The 24,796-nt window shown below is 52.1% G+C and overlaps 2 protein-coding genes across 9 annotated transcripts in view; one reads left to right on the top strand and one right to left on the bottom strand.

Moving 5' to 3' along the window:
- The window catches only part of JARID2 (jumonji and AT-rich interaction domain containing 2), a 270,402-nt gene extending 264,327 nt beyond the window's left edge, over positions 1–6,075 (top strand). For all 6 annotated transcript variants that reach the window (XM_027040335.2, XM_027040337.2, XM_053223183.1 and 3 more), the window contains 2 exons: positions 325–432; positions 4,081–6,075. In XM_027040335.2, coding sequence (XP_026896136.1) covers positions 325–432; positions 4,081–4,263 — 291 coding nt within the window. In that variant the 3' untranslated portion in view covers positions 4,264–6,075. The remainder of the gene's footprint in view (positions 1–324; positions 433–4,080) is intronic.
- Positions 6,076–6,504: 429 nt separating this feature from the next.
- The window catches only part of DTNBP1 (dystrobrevin binding protein 1), a 131,875-nt gene continuing 113,583 nt past the window's right edge, over positions 6,505–24,796 (bottom strand). The window contains exons 6-8 of one of the 3 annotated variants that reach the window (XM_053223186.1): positions 16,490–16,645; positions 7,992–8,135; positions 6,505–6,823 (exon numbers count right to left, since the gene is read on the bottom strand). In XM_053223186.1, coding sequence (XP_053079161.1) covers positions 6,624–6,823; positions 7,992–8,135; positions 16,490–16,645 — 500 coding nt within the window. In that variant the 3' untranslated portion in view covers positions 6,505–6,623. Of the gene's footprint in view, positions 6,824–7,991; positions 8,136–16,175; positions 16,646–24,796 lie in introns of those variants that run through there. The other 2 variants (XM_027040339.2, XM_053223185.1) reach the window with 2 other exon arrangements.

A 24,796-nucleotide genomic window follows, 5' to 3' on the forward strand; every position in this document is an offset into this window, starting at 1 on the left:
GTAACCAGCAGAATCGATTGCGCCGCTGAAATGTTCGGGGTGCGTTTCCCGGTCACCCTGCCACATTTTCTCCCCAGGTGGTTTGTGTGCACAAGGTCCCGGAAGGCCCAGTGCCTGAGAGCTTATCCGCGGCACCACGGTCTCATCCTGTCTCCTCCAGCCTGTCGCTGGCGAGAACCCCTCCTGGGAAGGGGCAGCAGAGATCGGGAGGGGACTTTAGCCGGGGTCGGGCCTCCCTGAGTTGCCCCTGCTCCCTCGGGGGGGGGGGGGGGTGGAGGGCCGATGGCTTCTGCACCTCAGGACCGGCCGCCGCTGTTCCCACAGGTCGTGCAGGAGAACGAGAACGTGGTTTTCTGCCTGGAGTGTGCTCTGCGCCACGTGGAGAAGCAGAAGTCCTGTCGAGGGCTGAAGCTGATGTACCGCTACGATGAGGTCAGTCCGCAGCGGGGGGACCTGTGCCCTGATCGGCCTTTCCACAGAGGTGAACAGCTGGTGTGAACGGAGGCCGAGGGCACCCAGTGTGGTGCTGGGTCCCTGTCTGGACGGCCTGACTCCACAGAAAGTGGGGGTGGGGGGGTCCAGCCTGTGTCCGATCCGACCTGGGGAGCCCTAGGAACTAACACTGGGGAGATTTGTTTTCTTCCACAAACTTCGTTCTATCTCAGTTTTCTTCTTCCAGTTAATGGGGACCCCTGGCCCACCTCCCCCTGCACGGGAGCCTGGCCCATCTCTCCCCTACAGTGTCTCCATCAGCACCAGTGGCCGCCAGGGCCTCCATTTACTAGGGCGGGATCTGGGTGCTGGCCCCACTGGTTGGCTAGGCTGCTGAGGAAATGAGGGACTGTGCTGTCCCCTCCGGGTAGGGTTCAGATCCAGGGGTACGGTGGGCCACCTGTGCATGTCCATTGCGAGACAGATGCAGACGGGGTGGGGGGGCGGGGTGAGGGAAGGGAAGGACAGGTCGTGGTGCGGACAGCACAGGCAGATCAGGGCCTTGTCTCCCTTCTCTCTGGGCGGGGGGCCCCCTGTGAGCAGCATTGGCCGCTTCAGGGGCCTCAGAGCCAAGGCTGTCTCTGGTTTTCCCGGAAAAGCCCGATTCTAGGGTTCTGGGGCCAGGGCCAGACAGCCTTCCTCGCGGCAGCCCTGCAGAGCCCCCTCGGCCACCACCTCCCGTAGCGGTGCACTTTGCCTGCCGCGGTCACCCCCATAGCGAGCAGCCACCAGGGTGGGGGTCAGTGCGAGGAGGAGCTCGGGGTCTGCCGAGACTCCCGCTGCACTGGTGACCGACACCTGGCGCCGATGACCCTCGTGACTGTGCCATCTGCCCGGGGCTAGGGTGGGGGCAGGGGGCGTGTGGGGGCGCGGACGCCTTGGGTCACTCCTGGAAGTGCTGCAGACCGTGCCCGGCATCTTTCATCTCCATAGAAACTCCCGTGTAACCAACATCAGGTCAAGAACGCGGAGCATCTGACACAAGCCACTGCTGGGCTCCCGGCGGGGCTGCCGCGCACGAGGCCAGGGGGCGGCTCTGGGTCCTCACCCAAGGGCCCTGGGCTGAAACATGAAGTCTTGTCTTTCTGCATCCAGCTCCCTAGATCCCGTTCCAGCTTTGTATAAGTGCCAGTCCAGCCAGTTCTCGCCACTTCTGTGCTTGCGCTCTGGTCCGGGGCGTTGCGCCTCACGGTCCCCTGATGGCCCCTGTCTCGCTGAGTCCCCGGTCGTCTGCAGAGGCAGACTCCATCCGAAGCCCTCGCTCGCGCACTCGGTTGGCGGTGTCCGTCAGCCGGCACGGAGAGCAGGTGCCACTGGGCTAGGGATGTCCCCGCAGCGAGCAGCGGGCCCGCGCCTCAGTGACTTCCTGGCACGTCCAGCATGAACGCTTTGGGCTGCTGGGAGGACGTGTCTCACGTCTTCACTGACCCGGAACATTTCTTGGGGGGGGGGGTGGTCACCCTTCAGATCACTGTGGTGCTGTGTCCCCTACCCTGGGCGGCTGCACACACCCTTGCACCAGGCCCTCCCCGGCCCCCAGCCCCCAGCAGGGCCCCGCCCCCCAGCAGGGCCCCGCCCCCAGGGCTGTATCTGCCGCGGGCCCCTCTGTCCCGCAGGCCCCCGCACCCAGATCTCAGTGGGGGTGGGTCCTGGGTGAGGTAACCGTGTCTGGCATCACACGTCTGAGCTCCGGGCAGGACTCTGGAGGGCGTGGTGGCGCATCTGTGGGGGCTCAGGCTGCGGGTCGGTGGGGGTAATAAGCCTTTGGCGGAATAAGCTTGAACTGAGAATAGATCCGGGCCTGGCTTTTAGGGTGTGTGTCGTGAAGGCATAACCGCCCTGCGCGCCCTGCTGCTCCGCTCTACCCACGGACGTCAGAGCCCGCGACAAAGACACCCTCAGCGGGGAGTCAGAATAGCACGGTCAGCCCACGCGGTGCCGCCCACATGCTGGGGGGCTTCGCCTTCAGGGTTTCAGGCTCTACAAAATCTGGGTTCTTCCATCTGTAGCCCATTGTCTTTTGTGACCGGAATATGGGACAGAGAATCCCGTCTGTAGGGTCTGTGTGAAGCTTAATCACTTTGATGAGTAAGAGAAAAGGGCATAGAAGCCGCCTACTTTGTCATTGGACTAATTGTAGTAAATGAGAATCTGAATCCGCTCCTTCTTTAAGCTGTGTGCTTTTTAACTCTGTAATTTCTGGTTCTTGGCTGGGTTTCAGAAGTGCCTTGTGAGGGCACCGCAGCTCTGGTTGGAAAGCCCGGTGTTTGGGGCACACAGATCCCGGGTCCGAGCCCCGCGGGCCGGCCGAGGGAGCCGCAGGGCGCAGGCAGGGCCCTGCCCGGCCCGTGCTGCCCCGAAAGCTTAAGCCACAGGTTTTAAAGCAGCTTATCTAGTTATCTTCGTTTAGCAAGTTTATCCTAAGTGCTTGAAAAAATGGCCACAGCGTTTGCACAAACGCGGCGGCCCTGTTGCTTCTAGGGTGCTTTTCACTTTCTTCCCACACGGTTTTCACTTCTTCGCCCTTAACACCTTCCACTTCCGTGAGGAGAGGCTCCTGTTGCAGGAGGGCCAGCTTCAGACTCAGGTGAACCCCAGGCCTTTGAGTGAAGGATGAGCAACCCCCCCTCCCCCCCTCGCCCCCGCCTGTGTCCACATGGTTCCCGCTGACCCTGGTCCAGAGCAGGTGCTTCTGAAAGGTCTGGCCATATGCCATTTTGGTATTTCCCCCCACGGTTTCTCGTAAAACTGCATGGTTCTGAGTGGTGTTAAGGTTACAAATACATACTTGATGCCCACAGTAAAATGGTTCCCTTGATTGACTTTAAGGATGCTTGTTAATCATCTCCCCTTCGTTGAGAGGAGGGGATGCCAGAAATATCCAGAAGTAGACACGTGTATTTACCTGCAAGGCCAGGTGAAGGAAGGCTCGAGTGCCCGGGCAGCTGGAATGACACCGCCCTAGGCACTTGTTCTCTTCGGGGCAAGAAGCCTCCGGGACGCCCCCGTGAGCCTCGGGGGCAGGCAGAGCCCAGCCCCCCTGCAGCCCCGCCCCTGCGTGCTGGTGCGGGCAGCCCCGCTACCCTGTCCGCGCGCGGAGCCCGTCTCCCGGGTGGCTGGGGCGTGTGGCCGCGGGACGGTGACCCGCTCTTGCTGTTTGGGTGGCCCAGGCTCCGGGGCGAGGGACACGTTACACGTGAGATGCGTGTAGAAAACAACGTACTGGGTACAGTTGTGGGACTTCGGGGATTTCAGTGACCCTGCTGGCCGCGGGGCGGTGCCGTGGTGGGGGCTCGGAGGCTAGGACGCGCGTTGCGGCAGGTGCTCTGCCCCTCATCCCTCCGGGCCATGAAGTGGCAGGTGTGTCTGTGAGAAGCAAAGGGGCCAGGTTAGGGGCCTGGTTCCCAAGCCGCCGCCTCAGAGTCGCTTCTCCCGGTGTCTGTGAACCGCCTCCGGGGGGCAGCACTCCGTGGCCCCCCCCCCCCCCCCCCCCCCGGTCCTGTGCTGTGGTGGTGAGCGTCACCCCGGGAGGGGTCTGGGATCGCGTGCTTCTGGTCTGTTCATTGTCTTCCTCTCTCCCGGAAACAGGAGCAGATCATCAGTCTGGTCAATCAGATCTGCGGCAAAGTGTCTGGTAAGAATGGCAGCATCGAGAACCGTCTCGGCAAACCCACACCGAAAAGAGGGCCCCGCAAGAGGGCGACCGTGGACGTGCCGCCACCCCGGCTTTCCTCCTCCGGTTCCCCCCGAAGTGCTTCGAGCTCGTCGTGAAGATGCCAACACCCGTGTCGATCGATATATATTTTTTTGTAATTATGATATTCTAGTTTGGAGTACTTGCTGTAGGATACAAGCTGTCTTTGCACTAGCTCTAAAGAAGATTTTCTTCTGGTTTTAGAGAACTAATTTTGTTTTAGCATTAAACTGTTGAACTTTTTTTTGTACTTAGAATACCTAGATACTGCAGTCAGATTTTGGAAACTGCCGTATATTCACTGTTTTAAAAACCCTTGAGGGGGCTGTATTAATTTGTATCGCCCCTGTGGCTGAAAAAAGCCTTTCTGGTTTTTTGTTTTGTTTTTTTTGTTTTTTTGTTTTTGTTTTGGTTTTTTTTGGTAACTTGGGGGGAAAAAAGGCTTTTTTAACCCATTTTCGAAGAGGGTGAAGTTTGGAGAACAAATTTTAAAAAACCAGTCATGTGAGATTTTTCTAGAGAGGAAAAGGGATAGGAGACACACACACACACACACACACACACACAAAACTTGAAAAGAAATGGCTTTACTTTGGCTGTCTTTTCTTCTGTCCTGTGCAAAATGAGTTTGTAATTTTTAAAACCGGAGAACCCCCATTTTGTTTCTCTGGGCGGTTGTGGCAGCTGAAGGCGGACGTTGTTTCCTAACCCGAGGCAAAATGCGGAAGCGGACGACGAGGTTCTCTTTACCAGCACATCTCTATGCATCTGTTTAAGGGAAAGAGGAGAGCGGGAGAAGAAAGCAGACTGCCTGCCTTGGAGGGGTCACGTGAGGGAAACCTGTGCCTGATTTCATTAGGAAATCCATTCTGTTATTTTTTGGTGCTGTTGGCTACTTTATCAAAAAACCCTTCAATAGCATCCTTAAGAAAAAAAAAAAACCACAAAAAAACAAAAAAGGAAAAAAAAGTGATCGAAGCCGAAAGTGCTTCTTTGTCCTAGACGTGCAATCTCTCTAACATTCCGTCTTCATGTCACTGCTTGGTTTACACCTTCACAAGTCAGCATTAATCTTTCTTTCTAAACTCGTTTCGTTGACGGTCACACTTAGAGCCACTAGGAGGTCTCCAGTTCTTTCTGAATGTGAAAATGCATTTGCGCTCATCTTGTCTATTTTTTCTCTTCATGTTGTAACAAAAAAAAGAAAAAAGAAAAAAAAGAATCCCATCCCTTTTGTACATACGCCTGTAAATTGTTTTAAATACTTGAGCCTTTTTCTCGGTGGGGGGTGGGGAGGGTGCGAGGACAAGATGAAGAAAAGCCTTACGTTTCCGTTTCTTCATCGGGTGGATTGGATGCTTACAGGGTTTTTCTTGTAACATTTATAAGTGCTGCTTACATCACTGAACAACAACAACAAAATAATAATGGAGTAGCTGTTGCCCTCCTCCGGTTGTGTGTACAGTACGTGTGGAATAAAAAAGGGAACTGTTTTCACGAGCTGTCCTTTGTTTCGTAATTGGATCCATCGAGCCCGTAGCTACTCATATGCACTGAGCTTGCCAGTGGGACTGTCGGGAGCGTCCTGTGATACACTTTGTCGGTTGTTGTTGCAGAGGACTGAACTGTTTTTGGAATATTTAACAATTACATAAACAGAGTCACGTGTTTTCCAATGTGGTTGTCCGGTTTTTATGGCCTTGCTGTGTACTTTCCCTCTTTTTGACAGTAAACTTCTGCCTATGGCTTACAGTTTGACATTTAATTTATTAGCGCTGCTCTGCACTCCTCCCGCGGGAGGGAAGACTTCATGTTGTTTATTGCCAGTTTTTTGTTTACTTTTCAGGTTTGTACTACAAGGTTTAATAATAAAAACGAAGTTTTTTTGAGATTGGTCTCTGTTTTCCGGTGAACGGGCAGAGGGCTGCGACCCCCCCCTCCCTCCCCATTCTGTCTGCAGGTGGTTCTCGGAAACGCCGTCGCTTAGGCCCCACGGAAGCGGCTTAGCGCTCACTCCCTGCGCCCGCCGGCCAGTGGCACGTCGTGGGACGCGACAGCAGGCCGGGCCGCCCTCCCGCACTAGGCTCCGGGCTACCAGTGGTGGCGAAGGGGACCCTGCGTGCGACCCACTCCTCAGCAGGAGGAAGGAGGGAGCGGTGGAGCGGATCGTGTGCAGTGGCCGTTCTGGGGGCCGGCTACGGCCACGCTCGGGAGGACGGACGCAGGATCGCGGGAGCGGCCCGCGTGGACACCCTCCCTGCCGTACAAATTGGAATTCGAAGCCCTTCCGCACAAACTGGCTTTGTACCCTGTCGGGGTGAAGTCCGCAAGCTTTATTGTCAGCGGTTCGTACAGTCAGGGCCTCGCGCCGGCGGCAACTGCGTCACGACCAGGAGCCTCGGGGACGGCACCTGCCTCCAGGGCGGGGCGCGCACACCTACGAGTCACTGTCGTCGGTGTGCAGGGTGGCGAGGGCCGTGTCCACCTCCACTCCCTCCTCGTCGGACTGGACGACGGGGGACTCTCCGCCGTCGCCGGGGGCCTGCGCGGACGGCGAGGACGGCGGCTCGGCTCGCGACGCGGAGGGCCTGGGAACCTGGAGGGTGACTTCGTCCGGCCCGCCGCCCGCTTCGGGCCCTGCAAACACAACAGAGAAGCTGCCACGGAAGTTGTGCTGGAGAGGCCTCCCCCCCACCCGGCCACCCATGTGCGCAGAACAGAAGGGGCGCGCGGCGCTGGTTCCGGTGGCCCGGGGGCCGCAGAACCCAGCCGCCTGTCTCCGCGAGGGCAGGTGGCACCGGGGACCCTGAGTGGACCCTCCGGCCGCCCGGGGTGGCTTCTGAGAGAAACCGCCGGAGGCACAGGCCGCCTTGCTTTGAGGAGCAGCCCAGGAACCTCGGCCACCAGGACATGTCCTGGCGAGTGATTCGGGAGTTTTCTCTGGGCGCCGGTCTCACTGATCTTGTAGCGGTTCTCCAAGTTCGGGGGAACGGAAGAAGGTCCTAAGCCCCAGTCTGTCTGTCCCTGACTCCGGGAAAGCGCCAGGCACCCTCTGGACCGCCCTGCCCAGCCGCCGACGGCGGCGAGGGGGAGAGCGCTGCCTCGGGGAGAAGGTAGAGGAAACACAAGTGGACGAGAAAACTAGAGGTGGGCTTCGGAGGAAGGGGGCCTAGTAGCGCCGTGACCCTGGTCTGAGCCTTTCCCTTTTTGCGCCTGTGGAAGAACAGAAGTGCTTTCGTAGCAAGGATGTACGTATGAGACAACCCTGCCCCCACCTTGCAGGGCTTGTCCCGGGCTTAAATTGGGCCCGGGGAGAGGGGGGCCTTGGAAAATTTCTACTGGCCTTCCATGAATCACAATTTGGGGAAGGCAGTAAATGGAGATCAAGTGCCCGTAGGGTGGCGACTTAACTCTTAAACCATGAGCCCAAGCTGAGCAAAAGGTCAAGCGACCACCTGTGGAGGGGGGCGGGGACGGGCAGCACGGGGGGGGGGGGGGGGGCGGTTGCTGAGGGTGAGTCCCAAGCTCCAGACCTTATAGCCTGACTCCCAGAGGCCTTCTGAGCCCGAGGAAGAAGTACGACCTGAGTCCAACTGCGCAGTCCCTGGACGAATCTGGGCTGAGCACTCACAAGCCGGGAGAGGTTCACCACGGATCAACCAGAGCCTCCCTCCCTACCGCCGTGAGCCCACAAGTGGCGGGACAAGAGGCAGAACTTAGAGACTGGCCCCGGGCGTCCAGGATCCTCCCTCTGGAGGGAGATGGCGGACGTGTGACAGACATCGTGCCAGGCTGTCGCCCCCACCTGCGGCCGGAGACGGCACGGCGGTGTCTTCGCTGCCGGAGTTCAAAAAGACGTCCAGGGCCTCCTGGTCAGACACGTCCATGAGGTCCATCTGCTCCAGCATGTCGATGTTCACCTCCATGGACGACATGCTCCCCATGGGCTCTGGGAAGAGACGGGCACGAGAAGGAATGATCCTTTTGGTCCTCAGTAACCCTTCAAGTGCATCAGTTAACTACGTATGTTCTCCAGGTATGAAATCTCTCCTGCTACTCCAGACTTTCTAAGACAGAAAACGACACACCCCAGTCGGGCCCTGTGACTCCACCCTAGACCGGCCTTGGCTGCTATTACGTCGGCCCCTTCCGGCTCTTCCGTTCACCCCCAGCCCTCGGCCTGCAGGTGCGGAACACGACCCGTTTCTGCACGAAGCAGCCCATGGCTGCGGGGAGCAGGGTCCCAAGAGCCACATCCCCGCAGCAGTAGGAGGTTCGTTACCTCCCTGCCGACACAGCTTTGCCTTCTACGTGCAGAGGCCCCCAGACTTTATCGAGCTTCCTGGGGAAGCTGTCACTGCCCTTATGACATCTCTCTAGTCTTTGATCTGAAAAGCAGACAAGCTTTGGGCAGCTGCATGCTGGTGATTGGGGAGCACGAGCTCTCTGTGGTGAAAGAGAAAAGTAAAATTGGCCCAGGAGCAAAAGGACATCAATACCAGGAGGGGTCCACCAGCCGGGGCCCTGGGGGAGGGCAGCCCCTGGGTCTGGAGCCCATATTCCAGCTACCTCTGTGGTCCAGAAAACAACGAGCCAATCGACTTGGTCACCCCAGGCATGACCGTCCCTGGCAGAAACAAATTATTTCTGGATGTGGAGGCCCCCTTCGCCCTGGGTCTCACAGTGATATAAAAACATAAACTCAGCCCAGTCCAGAGTCTACAGCACACGGTGGGAACCAGTCCGTCACTCCGAGGGAAGGTCAGCAGAAAGGAGCTCCGTGTAACACCCTTTACTGAGAATTCAAATGACTTTATGCATTTTAATGACCTTAAAGATGGAATCAAAAACCAGCCAAACGACTTTCAGATAGGAACATTTTAATCACTGAAATGTAAAACTGTGGGCCGGTATTAAACCGATGGTTAGGGACTAGGGCCAAACAAATTAGGAAGAATGAATAAGACCGTAGGGCGCAGAAACAGACGGAAAATGCAAACCCGCAGCACTGTCCCAGTTCTGAGACAAGAAGAGATGGTGGGGGACATGGACAAAGAGGCTGATTTTCTCCCAGACTTGCTGGAAGATGTGACGTCCCAGATTTAGGAAGCAAAAATCTATTCCAAGGAAGACAGATGAAAGAAATCCTCCCCTACATCACCTGCAGTGAAGCTGGGGAACGTCAGAGAGAGGGCACGAGGGAAGAGAAGGAAATAATTAGATTGACAGCTTCTCGACAACAATATAAGAAGACAATGGAATAAGTTCAAAGAGGTAAGATAAATGCCATTTCTAAAATTATGTAACATTAAATGGCATTTAAGATCGAGCATCAGCTATGAGCGCAGACAGCTCGTCACCACAAACCTACTCTCACCACAGGCACAGAGTCGGGCCCAGGATGCAGGAGGTGGGTGACTCGGGAGCTGGGGGGGGGGGGGCCGAGAGCCATCGCGGTGTAAGACCCCATTCCGGCAGCGGAAGGGGAGGAGCTGACCGTCTTAGGCACAACCTCGTTCAAGGCCAGCGCTAAAATAAGAAAGCATGTAGTTTCTGTTCTTTGCAGGGGGAAGCTTGCTATAGCTGAGGTGACTCCTCGAAGTAGAGGCATGAAAGCCACGTGGTGTGGACTCGGGTGGGGTGCAGGCCCGGGGCCACTGCCACGCGAAGTCACTGCGCTGCTTCACGCTCGATACCGCGAGGGGTACCAGCAGGGCAGCGTCCCGAAGCTTCTCCAGGCTGAATGGTCAGGGGACACTGCCACCGGTCAGTCGTGGGCCCCGTGGGTGCTTGTGTGTGGCTGCCGGGCCACCAGAAGTCAGGCAAGCGGCAGGTTTTCTGTTTTGGCCACGGCCTGTCAGCAGGGCCTTTCTGGCGGTTGGCCTTGCTCTGACTGCAGTTTTGAAAGGGACACAGGCTCCCTTTCATTTCTGTCTGTCCCATCCTTTGGAAAAGGGCAGGAGTAGGATTTAAAACCGAAGAGAACGCAAAACCGGATTAAAAAAAGGCATGGGAACAGTACCAAGAAAGGTAGTAATGAAGCCGTGTGTCAGTAATCACAGTAAATGTAGATGAGTCAGATTTTCCAGTTAACAGATTAGAAGACTGAATTAAAGTGATAAAAATCTCACTATGTCTAGTTTATTGGAGACACTCCCAAAACATAAGGACATTAAATTAAAAGAAACAAACAAAAGCTTAAGTAGTTACATAATTAACTCGAAGAAGAAAGCTGACCTAGCAATATTTTTTTAAAGTTTATTTGAGAGAGAAAGAGGGCAAGCAGGGGGAGGGAGAGAGAATCCTAAGCAGGCTCCACACTGTCAGGCAGATAAACACAGGCCTTGATCTCACCAACTTGAGAGATCGTGACCTAAGCCAAAATCGAGTCGGACACTTAACCGAGCCAGCCAGGTGCCCCTGACATAGCAATATTGATAGGAAACAAAACAGACTTTAAGGGAACACAAAAATATTGAAATAAAGAGTAGTACTTAGTGATTTAATAAAGTTTCAGTTTGCCTGGAGGACAATTAAAAATTTGTGTGACATAATTTGTGGCGATGTTTAAAGAATGGCAGAGTGACAAGGAAGATCTAACCGATCCATAATCCTGGGAAGAATGGTTTAATACACCTCTTTGATAATAATTAAACTATACAATTCAATAATAGGGAATGCTTAAACAGCCCAACTTATGATCTTGGTGGAACGGGTACACACAGAACCCTATCATTTAGAATCTTACCCTCAAATGCACAGAAAACATGTAGGAAAACTCTAAGTCTTGAATTAAAAAAAAAAAATCAAAAACGCATTCTCCAACAACCACAATGAAGTTTATGAGAAATCAGGAACAAAAGGTAACTAGAAACAACTTCACGCATTATTTAAAAACATTTGTAAACAGGTCACAAGTCAAATAAGAAATTGTAATGGAAAATCTAAAAAACCCAGGAAGAAACTTACTTGTCAGAACTTGTAGAATTCTGTTAAAAAGTGGTGAACGTTACCCTTGTAAAAAGTTCATAGCTTTGAATGCCTTATTCAGACAACAATGCTGAAAACCAAGCCCAGTCAAATTAGACCAAAACCAAGGGAAAAAACCAAAAAACAAAACCGCCAATGAAGATGCCCAGCACTAAGGAAGAGAAACTAATGAGATATACGATAGCAACAACAAAGCTAAAAGTTGGGTCTTTAAGGAAACACTTAAAGATGACTGTTCTGTGTAAGACTCATCATGAAGGATGAACAGCACAAATCAGTGATCCGAGAGGGGTGGAAAAGCAAACTTCAACCCAAATACTACAAAGGCTGAGAATGATACTATGGACGTTATGCTAACACATTTGAGAACTACAGATCAACCAGACAGATTCCATGGAAAACTTGTTAAAATTGACAAGAAATAGGAAACCTTTGTACCTAGTGGAGAAAAACAGGTGGCAACTCTTCCCACAGAGAAATTACTCGGCCCCCGCAGTGTCTGAGGCTGCTTCTACCCAGAGCTTGGGAAATCAGGGAGGAGGGCTTGCCTACTGCACGTGTGGACGTCCAGCACCACTAAGAGGCTGGTGCTCCTTTGGCACAGAAGCGACACAACCGCAGACAAGGCCTGGACGGGTTTTCATAGAACTTGCAAATCTGACTGTAACATTTATACAGAAGTACAAAGGGCCAAGACTGGCCAAGGCAATTCTCAAAAAAGAATGCATAAACGTGTTTCGGGTGTGTAAGAATCGCTCCAGCACACCACACAGCAAGACTTGCTGTAAGACAAGGTTTCTCGGCCAAGGCACCCACACTCTGGACCAGAGCATTCTTTGTTGTAGGGCTGTCCTGTATATTGGCAGGTGCCCAACAGCATCCCTGCATCTAGCAGATAGATGCCAACAGCACAGCCCTGCCCCAAGCACAGCAGGCAAAACTCTGGGGACTCTGCCAAATGTCCCGAGGGGACGAAACCGCCCCCAGTTGAGAGGCACTGCTTAGTGAAGAATGAAGATAGTAGAGTTTGGGCTCCAGGCTAGACAAACAGAAGAAAGAGACAGAGAAGAGAGCCCAGAAAAGACTCACCGGGTACTGCAGTGGAGACACCCAGAAACAGTGGGGAAAGTGCTGGGGTGGAGGCAAAGTTACTGAATTTGGGTCCTTACCTCCCCATACACAGAAAAACGAACTGGTGGTGGACTGAACAGCCAACTATAAAATGGGAAACACTGAAACTTTAAGAATAAAACACAGTAGAATGTTCTTAGAACTTGGAGTTACAGCCAAGCTCTACTTGTGTGCTTATACTTGGAGGGAAGGATTTCCTGAACAAGACACAAAAGGACAAACCATTAGCAATAAAATGGGTAGAGCCGATCACGTTGAAATAAACACACATTTAGCAAAGGCCTCTCTAGAATCCATAAGCCACGGACTGAGTGAAGGTGACTGCCTCAGATGACAATCCGTAAAGGCCAATACCACGAGCATCAGACCCCATAAGGGGGGGGAGGGAGCGTCTGGGTGGCTCAGTCAGTTAAGCGTCCGACTTCAGCTCGGGTCATGATCTCACAGTCCGTGGGTTTGAGCCCTACATCGGGCTCTGTGCTGACAGCTCAGAGCCTGGAGCCTGCTTTGGATTCTGTGTCTCCCTCTCTCTCTCTGCCCTCCCCCGCTCATGCTGTGTCTCAAACATAAATAAAAACATTAAAAAAAATTAAAGAAAAAAAAAGACCCCATAAAGGCAGACAGACAACCAGGAGGAAAATGGACAATCAAGGATATGCAAATTAAAAACAAGAGGTCATTTCATACTCACAGATTGGCAAAAATTTAAATATCAGGCACTACCCAGTGTTGACAAAGATAAGTGATGGCACATATACACACTGCTAGGGCACCGTAAACCAACGGGGGACTTGGGCAGGTAATCGGACAGAATCTAGTGAAATTACAGATAAGCACGTCAAACGACTCCGTTAATTACTGTCCCAGTGATACACCCTCAAGAAGGGGTTCTCAAAGTGTCCAACTGCCTCAAGAGTTCCTTTACCTGGGAGCTTGTTAGAAATGTGAACTCTCAGACCGCACCACAAACCTACTAGATCGGAAACCCAGGGGTGGGACCAGTCTCCATGTGAACAGCCCACCTGGTGACTGAGGCTTGCTCAAGTTTGAGGCCCACTGCCCCAAAGAAACTCTCATCACATGTACGAAGACATAAGAGAATGTCCTCCACAGTGAGGTTTGGTTTTGTTTATTTTTTAGAGGGGAGGAGAGAGAGAATCTCAAGCAGGCTCAATGCTCAGCATGGAGCCCAACACGGGGCTCGATCCCACACCTTCGGATCACGATCTGAGCCGAAATCAGGAGGTGGACACTAAACAGACTGAGCCACCCCAAATTTCAAACACTCACGGGGAGACAATCACACAAAGTTAAAACCATAAGCTGGCAATTGTGTTTTGAGATACTACTGCATTCTAGATTGTATCTTGGGGGACGCTATATGAATTTTAGTTTAGTGCGGTTTTATCTACTAATTCCATCTCTTCTAACTTTGTTAATTTTACCACTAGCCCAGACATCACGTCCCTCTCTGTCCTGGGCACTGGGTCCACTGGGGGACTTCCGAGGCCTGAGTAAGAGTGTCTCGCGGCACAGGGCGCAGCCCCCGGCTCCAGAAGATTCGATTTTGCCGAACTGCCAGTTCAGCAGGGACCCACGGGAGCCTGAGATCTAACTGTGGGCACACACACATACGGAACAGCGTGTCTCCCAGGTGATCTGTCAAGATACCCCAGCACCCAGCAACAAAGAAAACAGGAGTCATGTCGGGTGGAAGACCGAACCCGGGTCAGGGTCGTACCAGGTTACACGTGCCCTGATGGCACTAGGACTGCTGGGCGCGTGGCGGGTGCCAGGTCCCCTCTGCTGCCTGGCGAGCTGGCGTGGCCTCGTGCCTCCTCAAGTGCCTGATGCTCCCGGCTCCGTGGGTTCTCCAGCCTCACCCTGATCCAAGGAGTCACGGGTGTCCCTTTACCCTTTACTCTGATAATTTGCTGGATAAAACTTTCCATTCCCTTGTCTTAATTAAAAAATGATGCTTTGGAAAGTGAGAAAAATTCACTGCTATTTCTGATGTAGTGGAATGAGTCCAAAATACCACATTCACTATGGAGATTTTTTACTTTGACGGATTCTCCTACATTAAACATCCCCGCGTTCATCCCTGGAGATGAACAGTCTGTAAGAAGGGGATGTGGGACTTGCCAGGCCGGAAGTCTAAGGGATGGCTCTCAACAGCCTCGCCGAGAGATGCCTATTGTTATCTGAATGTTTTTCCAGCTCCGGCTGAAGTAGAAAGCTAAAAAGCCCAAATCTCCAATTTTCTTCTTCAGTGCTTTCAAAATCACACATATTGGCAACATGTGCCTGACTCCCATTTTTTTTTTTTTTACCTTAAAAAAAAAGGAGCCTAAGACTTCTTGGAAACTTGAAGAATGTTATTTTTTAAGTGTCCCAAACTGTGAGAATTCAATTCCTTAATACTTCATTGATGTCTGTCCAACAAGAGTTGGCCGGGCACCCCACCGCGCCAGCTGGAGGGTCCCCGTGTGCCGGGCTCTCGGTCACCGCAAGGAGGCACTTTGAACCTCCCTGCGCCGGGTTCACCTCCGTGTGTGCTCCCACGTCTCCCCACGAGCATGGGCCTACCTAAGAGGCACTTCCACTTGGCCTTTCTTCCTCTGGGCCTAAAGACGTGCCGAGTGCTCGCAGGTGCTCCGGAAACATCCAGGGAACCAAGCTGGACGTGCAGGGTCAACTCAGCACTGATAGTCTCTGCCTGTTCCCTTCGCTGGCCAACCTCCTCCCACCTCCTGGGTGCAGCGGCTCCTTGTCCTCAGATCTGCAGTGTGTTTCCCAGGAGGTGCGTGGCTGGTACGGCCTCGATGTCTGTGTCCCCCTGACTCGTATATGGAAGTCCTGACACCCAGTGTCATCACAGTGTCTGGGGGTGGGGCCCCTGGGAGGCTAACAGGTGGAGATGGGGTGGGGAGGGCGGGGCCCCCGACACACCAGAGAGGGTCTCACGGCCGTGCAGGGTACAGTGACCTCACCCCTGCCCGTGACGAGACGCGAATCCCTGCAGCGAACGGGCTACTCCCTCAATAAGCGGCACCAAACCCTGCAGGCCACGAATAGCAGGCATATTCTGAGGCAATCTGTCCGGCTTTTCTAGACGCAGACAGAATGTAGAGGAGGGCATACAAAAGGGACACAGCCAGCTCTGTGGAGACCGGATGTCCTCCTTCAAATCTGACCCGCCCTGAGGAAAGAAGCCTTATCCACACAGCGCATCCTGTGGTGCTCTCCCAGGTGTGTCGCCATGCTACTTTTGATGTGTTTTGCCTCCATTATTTTCCTTCCTCGGTTTTTATTTCCTTAACCTCTCTCCTGGGGGCAGACAGGATTCAAAGACAGGGAAGGAACAGAGTGGAGCTGGGGGGTGTGGTGAGGGCCAGGCTGGCCAGGGGAGAGAATGGAGGACACAGGGCTGGCGAGCGGAGGGGCTCAGGGGAACGGAGGGGCAGGTGAGCAGAGGGGCCCTGGACGGCTGCCCACGTGCCGTGCAACCAAGCTGCTCGTGCTCCTTCTAGAGGCTGGATGGGGGACCCTGTACCGGGCTTCGCCCCTGCTCAGTTTGTTCTTGGGAACTCTTGGAGACGCGAATATTTATGAATCTGGATGTTCATCTCAGAACCGTGTATAAAGATAAAGAATCTGTTCAACTAAGGGTCTGGTTAAATGTTAACTGCGTACATCCTGACGATGCAGACGCAGCTTTGAAAATATACCCTTTTGAAGAACTGTTAATAACACAGGGGGAAAGATCCCTGTACAGTATTTAGATAGACCCAAAGCCAGATGTGTGTATGGTTTGATACCAATTATGTACAGACTCACACACACACACGAAAGAACCACCCTAAAATAGTGACGGAGATTTTACTGTGCTGTAGAATTATGGGTGATGCTTCTTTGGTTTTTACCTTTTTAAAAAAAACAAAAACAAAGCCTGCTCCATGTTTTCTAAGTATCTCCAACTGAAGCCTAGACCTACAGGAAGAGGTAGAGACAAGGACGAGACGAATACCGCATGGCAGAGCCACTTTGAGTTTTGGGGACTAACGCCAGAACAGACTTCCGGGGCCTGTGCCCCACACCCCACCTGGGGGGCGCGGTGAGACACGGTCTCCGGGCTCCCGGGGAAGGTCCCCGCCGCCAGCGGCCCTCTGCCCAACTTGCCTCGCCTCTCCGCTATCTGCAGGTAGCCCGTGGACAGGTACTGTTCCATGTCCTGCTGGAACGCCTCCTCAAAAAACTTCTGCCGCTCCTTCAGCTTCGTCTGCTGGGTGTGCTCCATTTCCAGGACCTTCTGGGTGTGCTCTGCATCGAGTTCAGCTACGGAAACAGAACACTCGGGGTCAGGGCCTGAAGAGGGACGGAGGCAGGAAATGGGAGTAAGTACGCACTCACCTCCACCCTCCAAGCTGAGAGGGTCGCGTCTGCTTGTCAAACCCCGGCTGGTGCCCCGACTGCCATGCAGGTGCCCCCCCGCCCCCCATGCCTCTCCCTGCGCCATGACCTCCCACCACGTGTCCACTGTTTGCGGATCAGCGGTTCATCAGCCAAGACCAGCCTCTTGGCTAACACTTCACCTGACTCCAGCGGACCCCGCTATCCCGCCCTGGGGCACCCCCCGCGACCAGACTGGTGACGCTGACTCGTACATTACATGCAGTATAGGGGGCCAAGACTCGGACTTCCTGGCGGACAGCGACGCCTCATCACCCGGCTGGGAGCCGGGCACGGCAGGCGTTCAATAAGTGGAAGGGCAAGGATGCAGCCGTCGTGCTGGATCAGAAGAGCGAGGTCCCGGCTCTGCTGTTCACTAACGGGCAACCTGGCTGAGTCAGTCAACCTTCCTGAGCCTCACATCACCCGGCTGAATCTGGGATAGAGATACTAACCCAATCCTGACGTGCGCCTTCAGTGAAATAACGTAGAAAGAACTTTCTGATTAGTGTGAGCAGCGACCCTTCAAGTTCGGGCCGAGTCAGCAATACCAGGCCATCAGCCTGAGCCTCGTCATGCCAGGAAGAGCCCCCAATTTACCATCCTGTGACCACTTCCTAGCGCTCTAACCTTCCTCAATGCGCGCATGGGGAACGCAAGAATGAAATCTGGGTCAGGCATTTGCCATTATTCACCTCGTTCACGGGCCCAGGGTTATTTTCACATTTGCTCTGAACTCCGGAGTCCTCTGTACCTCCCATGGGGGGCAGAGTTCTCAGGCGGCCTCCAAGATGCCCTGCTCCTGGTGCACACACCCTGCACGATGCCCTCCTCGACTATCAGCAGGACTGGCTTTCCTGCCATGAGCAGGCTATGCCCCGGGGCGGAGCTGACTTTAAGAGAGAGGGGTCACCCGGGCAAGCCTGACCTGATCGGGCTCTTAAAGGCACCTGCGTGCACTTTCCCTGGAGAGAGAGAGAGACATGAAGCGTGAGAGAGGGACGTGACACAAGGAACATTCTCCCGTGCTGGTTCTGAGGATGCGGGACCCACACGGCGAGGAACGCAGGTGGCAGCCAGACACGGAGAGCAGCTCCCGGCTGAAAGCAGGGGCCTTAACTACAGCTGCGGGGAGCTGGAACCCCGCCAACCACCTGAATGAACTCGGATGGGGGCTCTTCTCCCGAGTCCCAGAAAGGAACGTGGCCTGGTCGACACCCTGACGTCGGCCCGCGAGGCTCCGGCCTTGACTTCTGCCCTACAGGCGGCGGGTACGCTCCTACCTTTGCGCCGTTTTACACACTAAGTGTGCGCTGGCCTCTCACGCAGCAGTACGGAGACCCTCCAGACAAGCCGCCTTGGCTCCAGACCCTGCCCAAGTGCGACTGGCCCAAGAATCAAACGATGACTCCTTGGGTTCGTTCCCCTAAACAAGCGTCTCGCAGCGCCTACCTCGTGCAGACACTATGCTAGGCTAAGCGTGGCAGAACAGAACGTTTCTGCTACCTTACTGTCGTGCAAGAAACGTGGGGCCTGAAACGCCGAAGATAATTTCACTGCAGACGTTATTCCCCACCGTTCACCTCTGGGGAGTGTCACATCTTTGGGGCGTCAGAACTCATATAACTCAATAAAAAAAGATCCGATTAAAACACGGACAGAGAATCTGAGCAAACGTTTTTCCAAAGAAGACCGACAAATGACCAGCGGGTGCGTCATCACTCATCACCAGGAAAATGCAAATCGAAACCACAACGAGACATCACCTCACACCTGTCAGAACGGTCACCACTGAGAAGACACGAGACGACAGGTGTCGGCGATGACGTGGAGAAAGGGGAACCCTCGTGCACCGCTGGTGGGAATGCAAGCTGGTGCAGCCAACTGTGGACAACGGCGTGGAGGCTCCCGAAAAAATTAAAACTGGAGCCACCCTATGATCCAGGGCTCTCACTTCTTGGGTATGTATCCAGACAAAACGCAACCGCGTATCAAAAAGGTATCTGCACACAGCATTAGTCACCAGAGCTAACACCTCAGTGTCAACAAACGCGTGGGGGTGGGGCGTGCGTGTGTACCGACACGTACAATGGGATACTACTCATTCCTAAGGAAGAAGGAAATCCTGCCGTTTATGACAACAGGGACAGGCCTTGACGGCCTTAAGCTAAGGGAGACACGCCAGACAGAGAAAGACAAATACTGTCCTACCATTTAGGTGTGGAATCTGAAAAAGCCAAACTCCTAGAACAGAGAGTAGAATGGTTATCGGAGCTGGGGGTCGGGGGACGGGGAGAGGGGGAATGCGGGTCAAAGGGTACAAACTTGTAGTTAGAGGAGACCTAACGTAAAACATGGGTAGAGTCAACAGTACTATATTACGTTCTTCAAAGCGGCTAAGAAACTAGATCCTAAATGGTCTCACCACAAGAAAAAAACGGTAACTTCGTGAGGTGACGGGGGTGTCCGCTAATGCTACAGTGGTAATCACACTTGCACCAAATCAACACGTACCCCTTAAACTTACACAATGTTGTATGTCAATTACGCAGCACTAAAACATCCTTGGGGTGCTACCAAGTGATTTTTAACAACAAGAGATACACAGAACTCAGAGTGAACGGTGGTCTATGAGGCCCAGCGTAGGCACTCCCCTACCTGTCCCCCACCAGTACCCACCACCACATTTCACACATGCTGAGAACAACATAATCTCGTATGTGTGACAGACCTTAAAAACTCGATGATGGAGGATATTTTTAATCCCAAGTCAGTTGCAGTCTCCAGTACTTAGAATATTCTGGGCATTCGTCTTGTATTCTAACCTACATACACGCAAGGAAGACACACGCACGTTAACCGGCCACCACCAACAGAAAGCGAATCTTCCCGACTCCACGATGACAGGTGCTGTACCGACGATGCTCATTCTGTTCCCACTATTATAATCACTGTGCATTCTCTGTATTTCTGTGTTGCCCTAACTTCCCCCATCTCCTAGGTTTGTCTACAGGGAGGCGGTCTGGAAAGAGCACAGGTTTTGGAAGCCGTCGGGGCACAGGTCCCAGCCCTTTCCGCAGCCGCTCTGGCACCAATCACATCACATCCCTTTTAGCCTACTTCTCATCTCAGGCGTGGCTCTGGAAGGAAGGCAGCCCTGCGTGAGCCCCTTCGGAGGCCCACAAGGTCCCTTACCTGTACCTGTCTCTGTTTTTCTGCTCAGAGTATTCTCTGAGTCTCGGGGAATGTCAAGCCACATAGCCCAGAAGTTCCGGGGAATTAAGACAGCTCTCGGCCAACAGGTGACAGATGTCAGTATATCAGTGTTCTGGTGTCCCTTCCTTCGGACGGGCATTTCTAGGAGGCCTTCTGAACGCTTCTCAGAGATCCTGATGGAAGCAGAGCCCCGGGGCTATAGCATCAACTTTAATAACACATCCCTGTCTTGGCCATTCCTCCTGTGTTTCCTCTCTGCTTCCTCACTCCTCCTCTCCAGGATCACCTCCCGTACAAACTACCTGCAGCAAAATCCTCTCAGGCTCTGCTTCCAAACAAACCTGCACCAGGATACCCAGCACTAGCTGGGACTTAACCTCTCTGAGCATCAACTTCCTCCTGTGTACAAGGAAGGTACAAAGACCTATTCCGTAAGGCTGCTGGCAGGATTAAGTAAGGTAGCAGATGTGAATCACCAGGCACCAGCACTGACCAAGAGCTGACGGTTCCTACCAGCAGTTATTTAAAACAGTGGACTCTTGGGGGCACCAGGGTGACTCAGTTAAGTGTCCAACTTTGGCTTAGGTCATGATCTCTCGCCCTGTGAGTTCGAGCCCCGTGGCGTCGGGCTCTGTGCTGACAGCTCGGAGCCCAGAGCCTACTTTGGATTCTGTGTCTCCCTCTCTCCCTGCCCCTCCCCTGCTCGTGCTCTCTCTCTCTCTCTCTCTCAAAAATAAACATGAAAAAAAAATTTTTTAAACAATGGACTCTTGGAAACAATGGACAAGAGGAGAAGGAAACACGAAACACTACACAAAGTCGGATGAGTGCGACACTGAGAATTACCCCAGCTCTCTCAGCCTCACTCAGACACTCCAGAATTAGTCACTTCTCAGTGCCCTTCATAAATCTGCAAGGAATTCAGTGCACTCCTGAGACGGGAAGAGGGGACCCAAGAGGAGCCTCTTCATTTGTTCACTTCAGCTGTCAGCCTCTCTGCTCAAAGGCCTCCTGACTGCCAAGTGCATGGGAGATGGTCAGCCTAAAACAGACCAAGTATGCTTCAAACACTTCGAACCAAGTCCAATTAATCTTTTAAAAAAGTAATTCCAGAATAAGCAGCTCAGAAACAGAGATCAGTGTAGAAATCATCAAAGGGGTTTTCATTAAAGAATACCTTGTTCCAACAGAATTGAGATTTTCCACACAGTTGTGTGCAGCTTGAAAACGTCGTTCTTCTCGAGACTTCTGCCTCAGAAGTTCCATTCTCTCCTGTGTCTGAATTAGAAGCCCCAGAGTTTTTCATCTTGGGTTTTCTATCGTGGAATCTCATCACATCTTAACCCTCACAAAAGCGGGGGGTAGATTTGGGAAAAAAGAAAATCACCGTTTTCAGTTTTAAAACATGGTACGCAGTAGTTATCTGAAATAGCTCCGACTGCCCTATGGGCTTGAGCTTGGCTTCAGAGCCACTGTGGTATCTCAGGGCCGAGGGCCACACAAGAATCACCGAGCAGCAGCACGGTCACAACAGCCACGCTCACGGCCACGGTGAAAAAGCACATGGCAGATTTAGTTAAAAACAGCAATGCTGGGGGGTGACTGGGTCGGTGTAGGCTCAGGTCACGATCTCACGGCTTGTGAGTTCGAGCCCCACGTCGGGCTCTGTGCTGACAGTGTGGAGCCTGCTTGGGAGTCTCTCTCCCTCTTTCTCTGCCCCTCCCCTGCTTGCTCTCTCTCCAAATAAAGAAATAAAAAGCTTAAACAAACAAAAATAGCCATGCTGCTCAGCAGCGTGGAAGCTGCACCCCCAGCCCTGGGCCCACTGAGTGGGGGGGGTCCTCGTGGTGCGGTTCAACCTGCGCTCGGGCCGGCTCTCACCAAGAAACCACCACATCTGGGGCTGGTACAACGGGGGAAGGCCATCTGAAGGGGTCCTTCAGCACCCAAGGTTTAACAGCATCCGAATTTTGAATGACTACAGAAAAACGTACATTATAGAACATCTTCTACAAGGAAAAATGCCTCCTCGTTCATATTTAAGATGTCATTTATTGTACTGGGAAAAGCAAGCAAACACAAAGATTTAAGGAGCTTCAACACAGAACCTTAAGGTTAAAAGAAAAAAAAAAAAACCCACAAAAAAGCAGCACTAGCTGTCCCGCCAGAAGGCAAGAATAATCTTTTCTCTCCATAACCAGCCTGGTCTGCGCCCCCCACAGCCGTGCCCATTTCCTGTGGCTCCAGCCTCCAGGCTGGCTGCCACGACCACCTCCAAATGGAGGATTCCTCAAAACAGAAGTCCCGTTACCAGTGAAGATGGTATAATCAATTCTCCATTACGCATTTTAATGGGACATGAGTGGCAACACGATATAGGAAACATGTATTTAAAAAGCCCATCAAGCTCATTTCAGGAACAATTTCAAACCAGCGCACGGCTATGCCTCTCGCGGAGCCGGGGAGCCCTAAAGTGAGGTGTGAATGGCTGAGAAAGGCCCCCCGAAGGTGCTGAGAGAAAAGCGGACATCAGGACAACCGGGATAAACCTTTCCAGTAGAGTTGGTGGTAACAACCTCTCGAATCCGAAAATGTCAAAAGAGAAACAGTGACATTTCGTACATAGGAGAGTTAAGAAAAACTCTGGTAGCCTCTAACATTAAAATAGCGAGAACGTTTTTCATTCAAGGTAACTACCCAAGAATAAGAACAGATTTAAAATCTGGAAGATATTTACAATGCAGATGTTTTCATACTGCTAGAGAAAGAATTCTGGGATAGTAAAACACATGTGACAGGGTCCAGTCAGACCTTGTGAAATCTCTGTATATTTCTAAACACAAACAGGTACACAAATGCCTTTCCGGATCAGTTTTGATAAAAACTGCAGACAGTCAAGCCACATGACCACTAAAAGACCCCGTGAAATTCCATCTGTGTGATGGAATTTACCCACTGGGACGAATTTTCTTGATGCTTCTAATTATTTGCATTTATTCAACTGATCTTTTTGGATGTGTGAACAATGCATGTACACTGTGGAAAAATTTTAGTAATAAAAAAATTACAAATAATGTGAAAATTCCCCCTTAAGGCACCATGAACAGGTGACCTCAGCTAGCAATTTGTGCACTCTGATCAGATCTTTTGTCCTCTTAGGTTAAACTATATGAAATTGCAACAGCGAATCTTTTTTTTTTTTTTTTTTTTTGAACCACTAAAATAGTTGTTGAACTTTTTACTTTGAAATAGCCATAGGGATGCCCGGCTGGCTCAGTCAGAAGAGCATGGGACTCTTGATCTCGGGGTCGTGAGTTCAAGCCCCACGTTGGGTGTAGAGATTACTTAAATAAATAAAACTTTTTTTAAAAATTGCAATAATCATAGGTTCACAGGACAGTGTTGAGAAAGGTACAGGGCACAGGGCAGCAGCCCGTGCACCTGTGCCATGGCTCCCCCAAGGCTAATACCTTAAACAGTTAACAGTGTAACATCAAAACCAAGTAAATGACATTGGTACAACCCCCAGAGCTTTATTCAGATTTCATTAGTCACTCACTCGAGTGTGTGAGCGTGTGTGTATGGGGAGCTCTATGCAGCCTTATCCGTGTACAGTCTTGTGTAACACACCACAAGATCCTCAGCTGTACCGACCCTGCAAGGCCCCCTCAGGTTATCCTTGTATAACCACACCCTCCTCCCTGCCTCCCCAACCAGTGATTTCCAAACCTATGAATTCTGTTCTCGAACAAAGGTTTCAGAATGGGATCGTGCAGTACACATCCCTCTGAGATTGGCTTTTTTCACTCAGCATAGTTTTCTGGAGGTTCATCCACGCTGGTGCATGTATGGGTAATTTGTTCCTTTTTATTGCTGAGTAGAATTTCGTGGTGTGGACATACCACAGTGAAACCGTTCACTCCTGGGAGGACAGTTGGGTTGTTTCCAAGTTTGACTATTATGAACAAAGCTGCTATGAGCATTTGTGTACCAGTTCTGGGGTGAAAGTAGGTCATTTCTGAGATCAATGCCCAAGAATGCAATGGCTGCATCATATGCATTTTCTTTAGTTTCGAAAGGAACCGCCAACTCTCTTCCCAAGTGGCTGTCCCCATTTTCTAGGTCCACCATCAGTAAATCACAGACCACATCCCTCCACATCCTTGTGGGTGGGCATCAGTGAGACCTTCCAGCTGGAATACAGCCAGTCTGTCCGTTCCTCCTCCCCCCCCACCCCCCTGCCAGAGTGTGTCCATCAGGAACAACTGTGGGCTTATTTTCAACAACTGCTATTTTTCTAAAGGTACTTTTAGTTCCTTGAGGCATTTCCCTACCCACCCCCCCTCCCCCCCACTTTAGTTTTCTTTACATTTGGATTTAATAAATTATATTTAATTTCGGAAAAACTCTGTTTTGGAAACTCAGGATTTAGATGAGAACAAAACATGTAAGATTTCTTTCCAGTGTTAAAACTCACTTATTCTTTATTTTTACTAGTTAGCAGTATGGCTTAATTTCTAACTTAAATTGGTTTTCAGAATGAGGCATCTACACAACCATTTTTAAAGTCTCCCAACCGCCTTATAAAATGAATACAAATGGTCTTAGATTGGAGCACAAACAGACCTTTCCTTAATGTTGTCCTAGAATTGGGGTTTTTATAACATGCCTTTTAAAACGTCCACTTCTGGGCCCCACATTTCTACAGCTTTTAATAGTTTTCGGTCTAGCCTTCATCAACAATTAGTTTCCGAGACTGATTTATAAGTACTGCAAACCATGCATTATTTCTGGGACTCTTGTAAAGCAGCACAGAGCCCT

This window comes from Acinonyx jubatus, chromosome B2, assembly GCF_027475565.1.
Source record: "Acinonyx jubatus isolate Ajub_Pintada_27869175 chromosome B2, VMU_Ajub_asm_v1.0, whole genome shotgun sequence".
NCBI lineage: Eukaryota > Metazoa > Chordata > Mammalia > Carnivora > Felidae > Acinonyx > Acinonyx jubatus.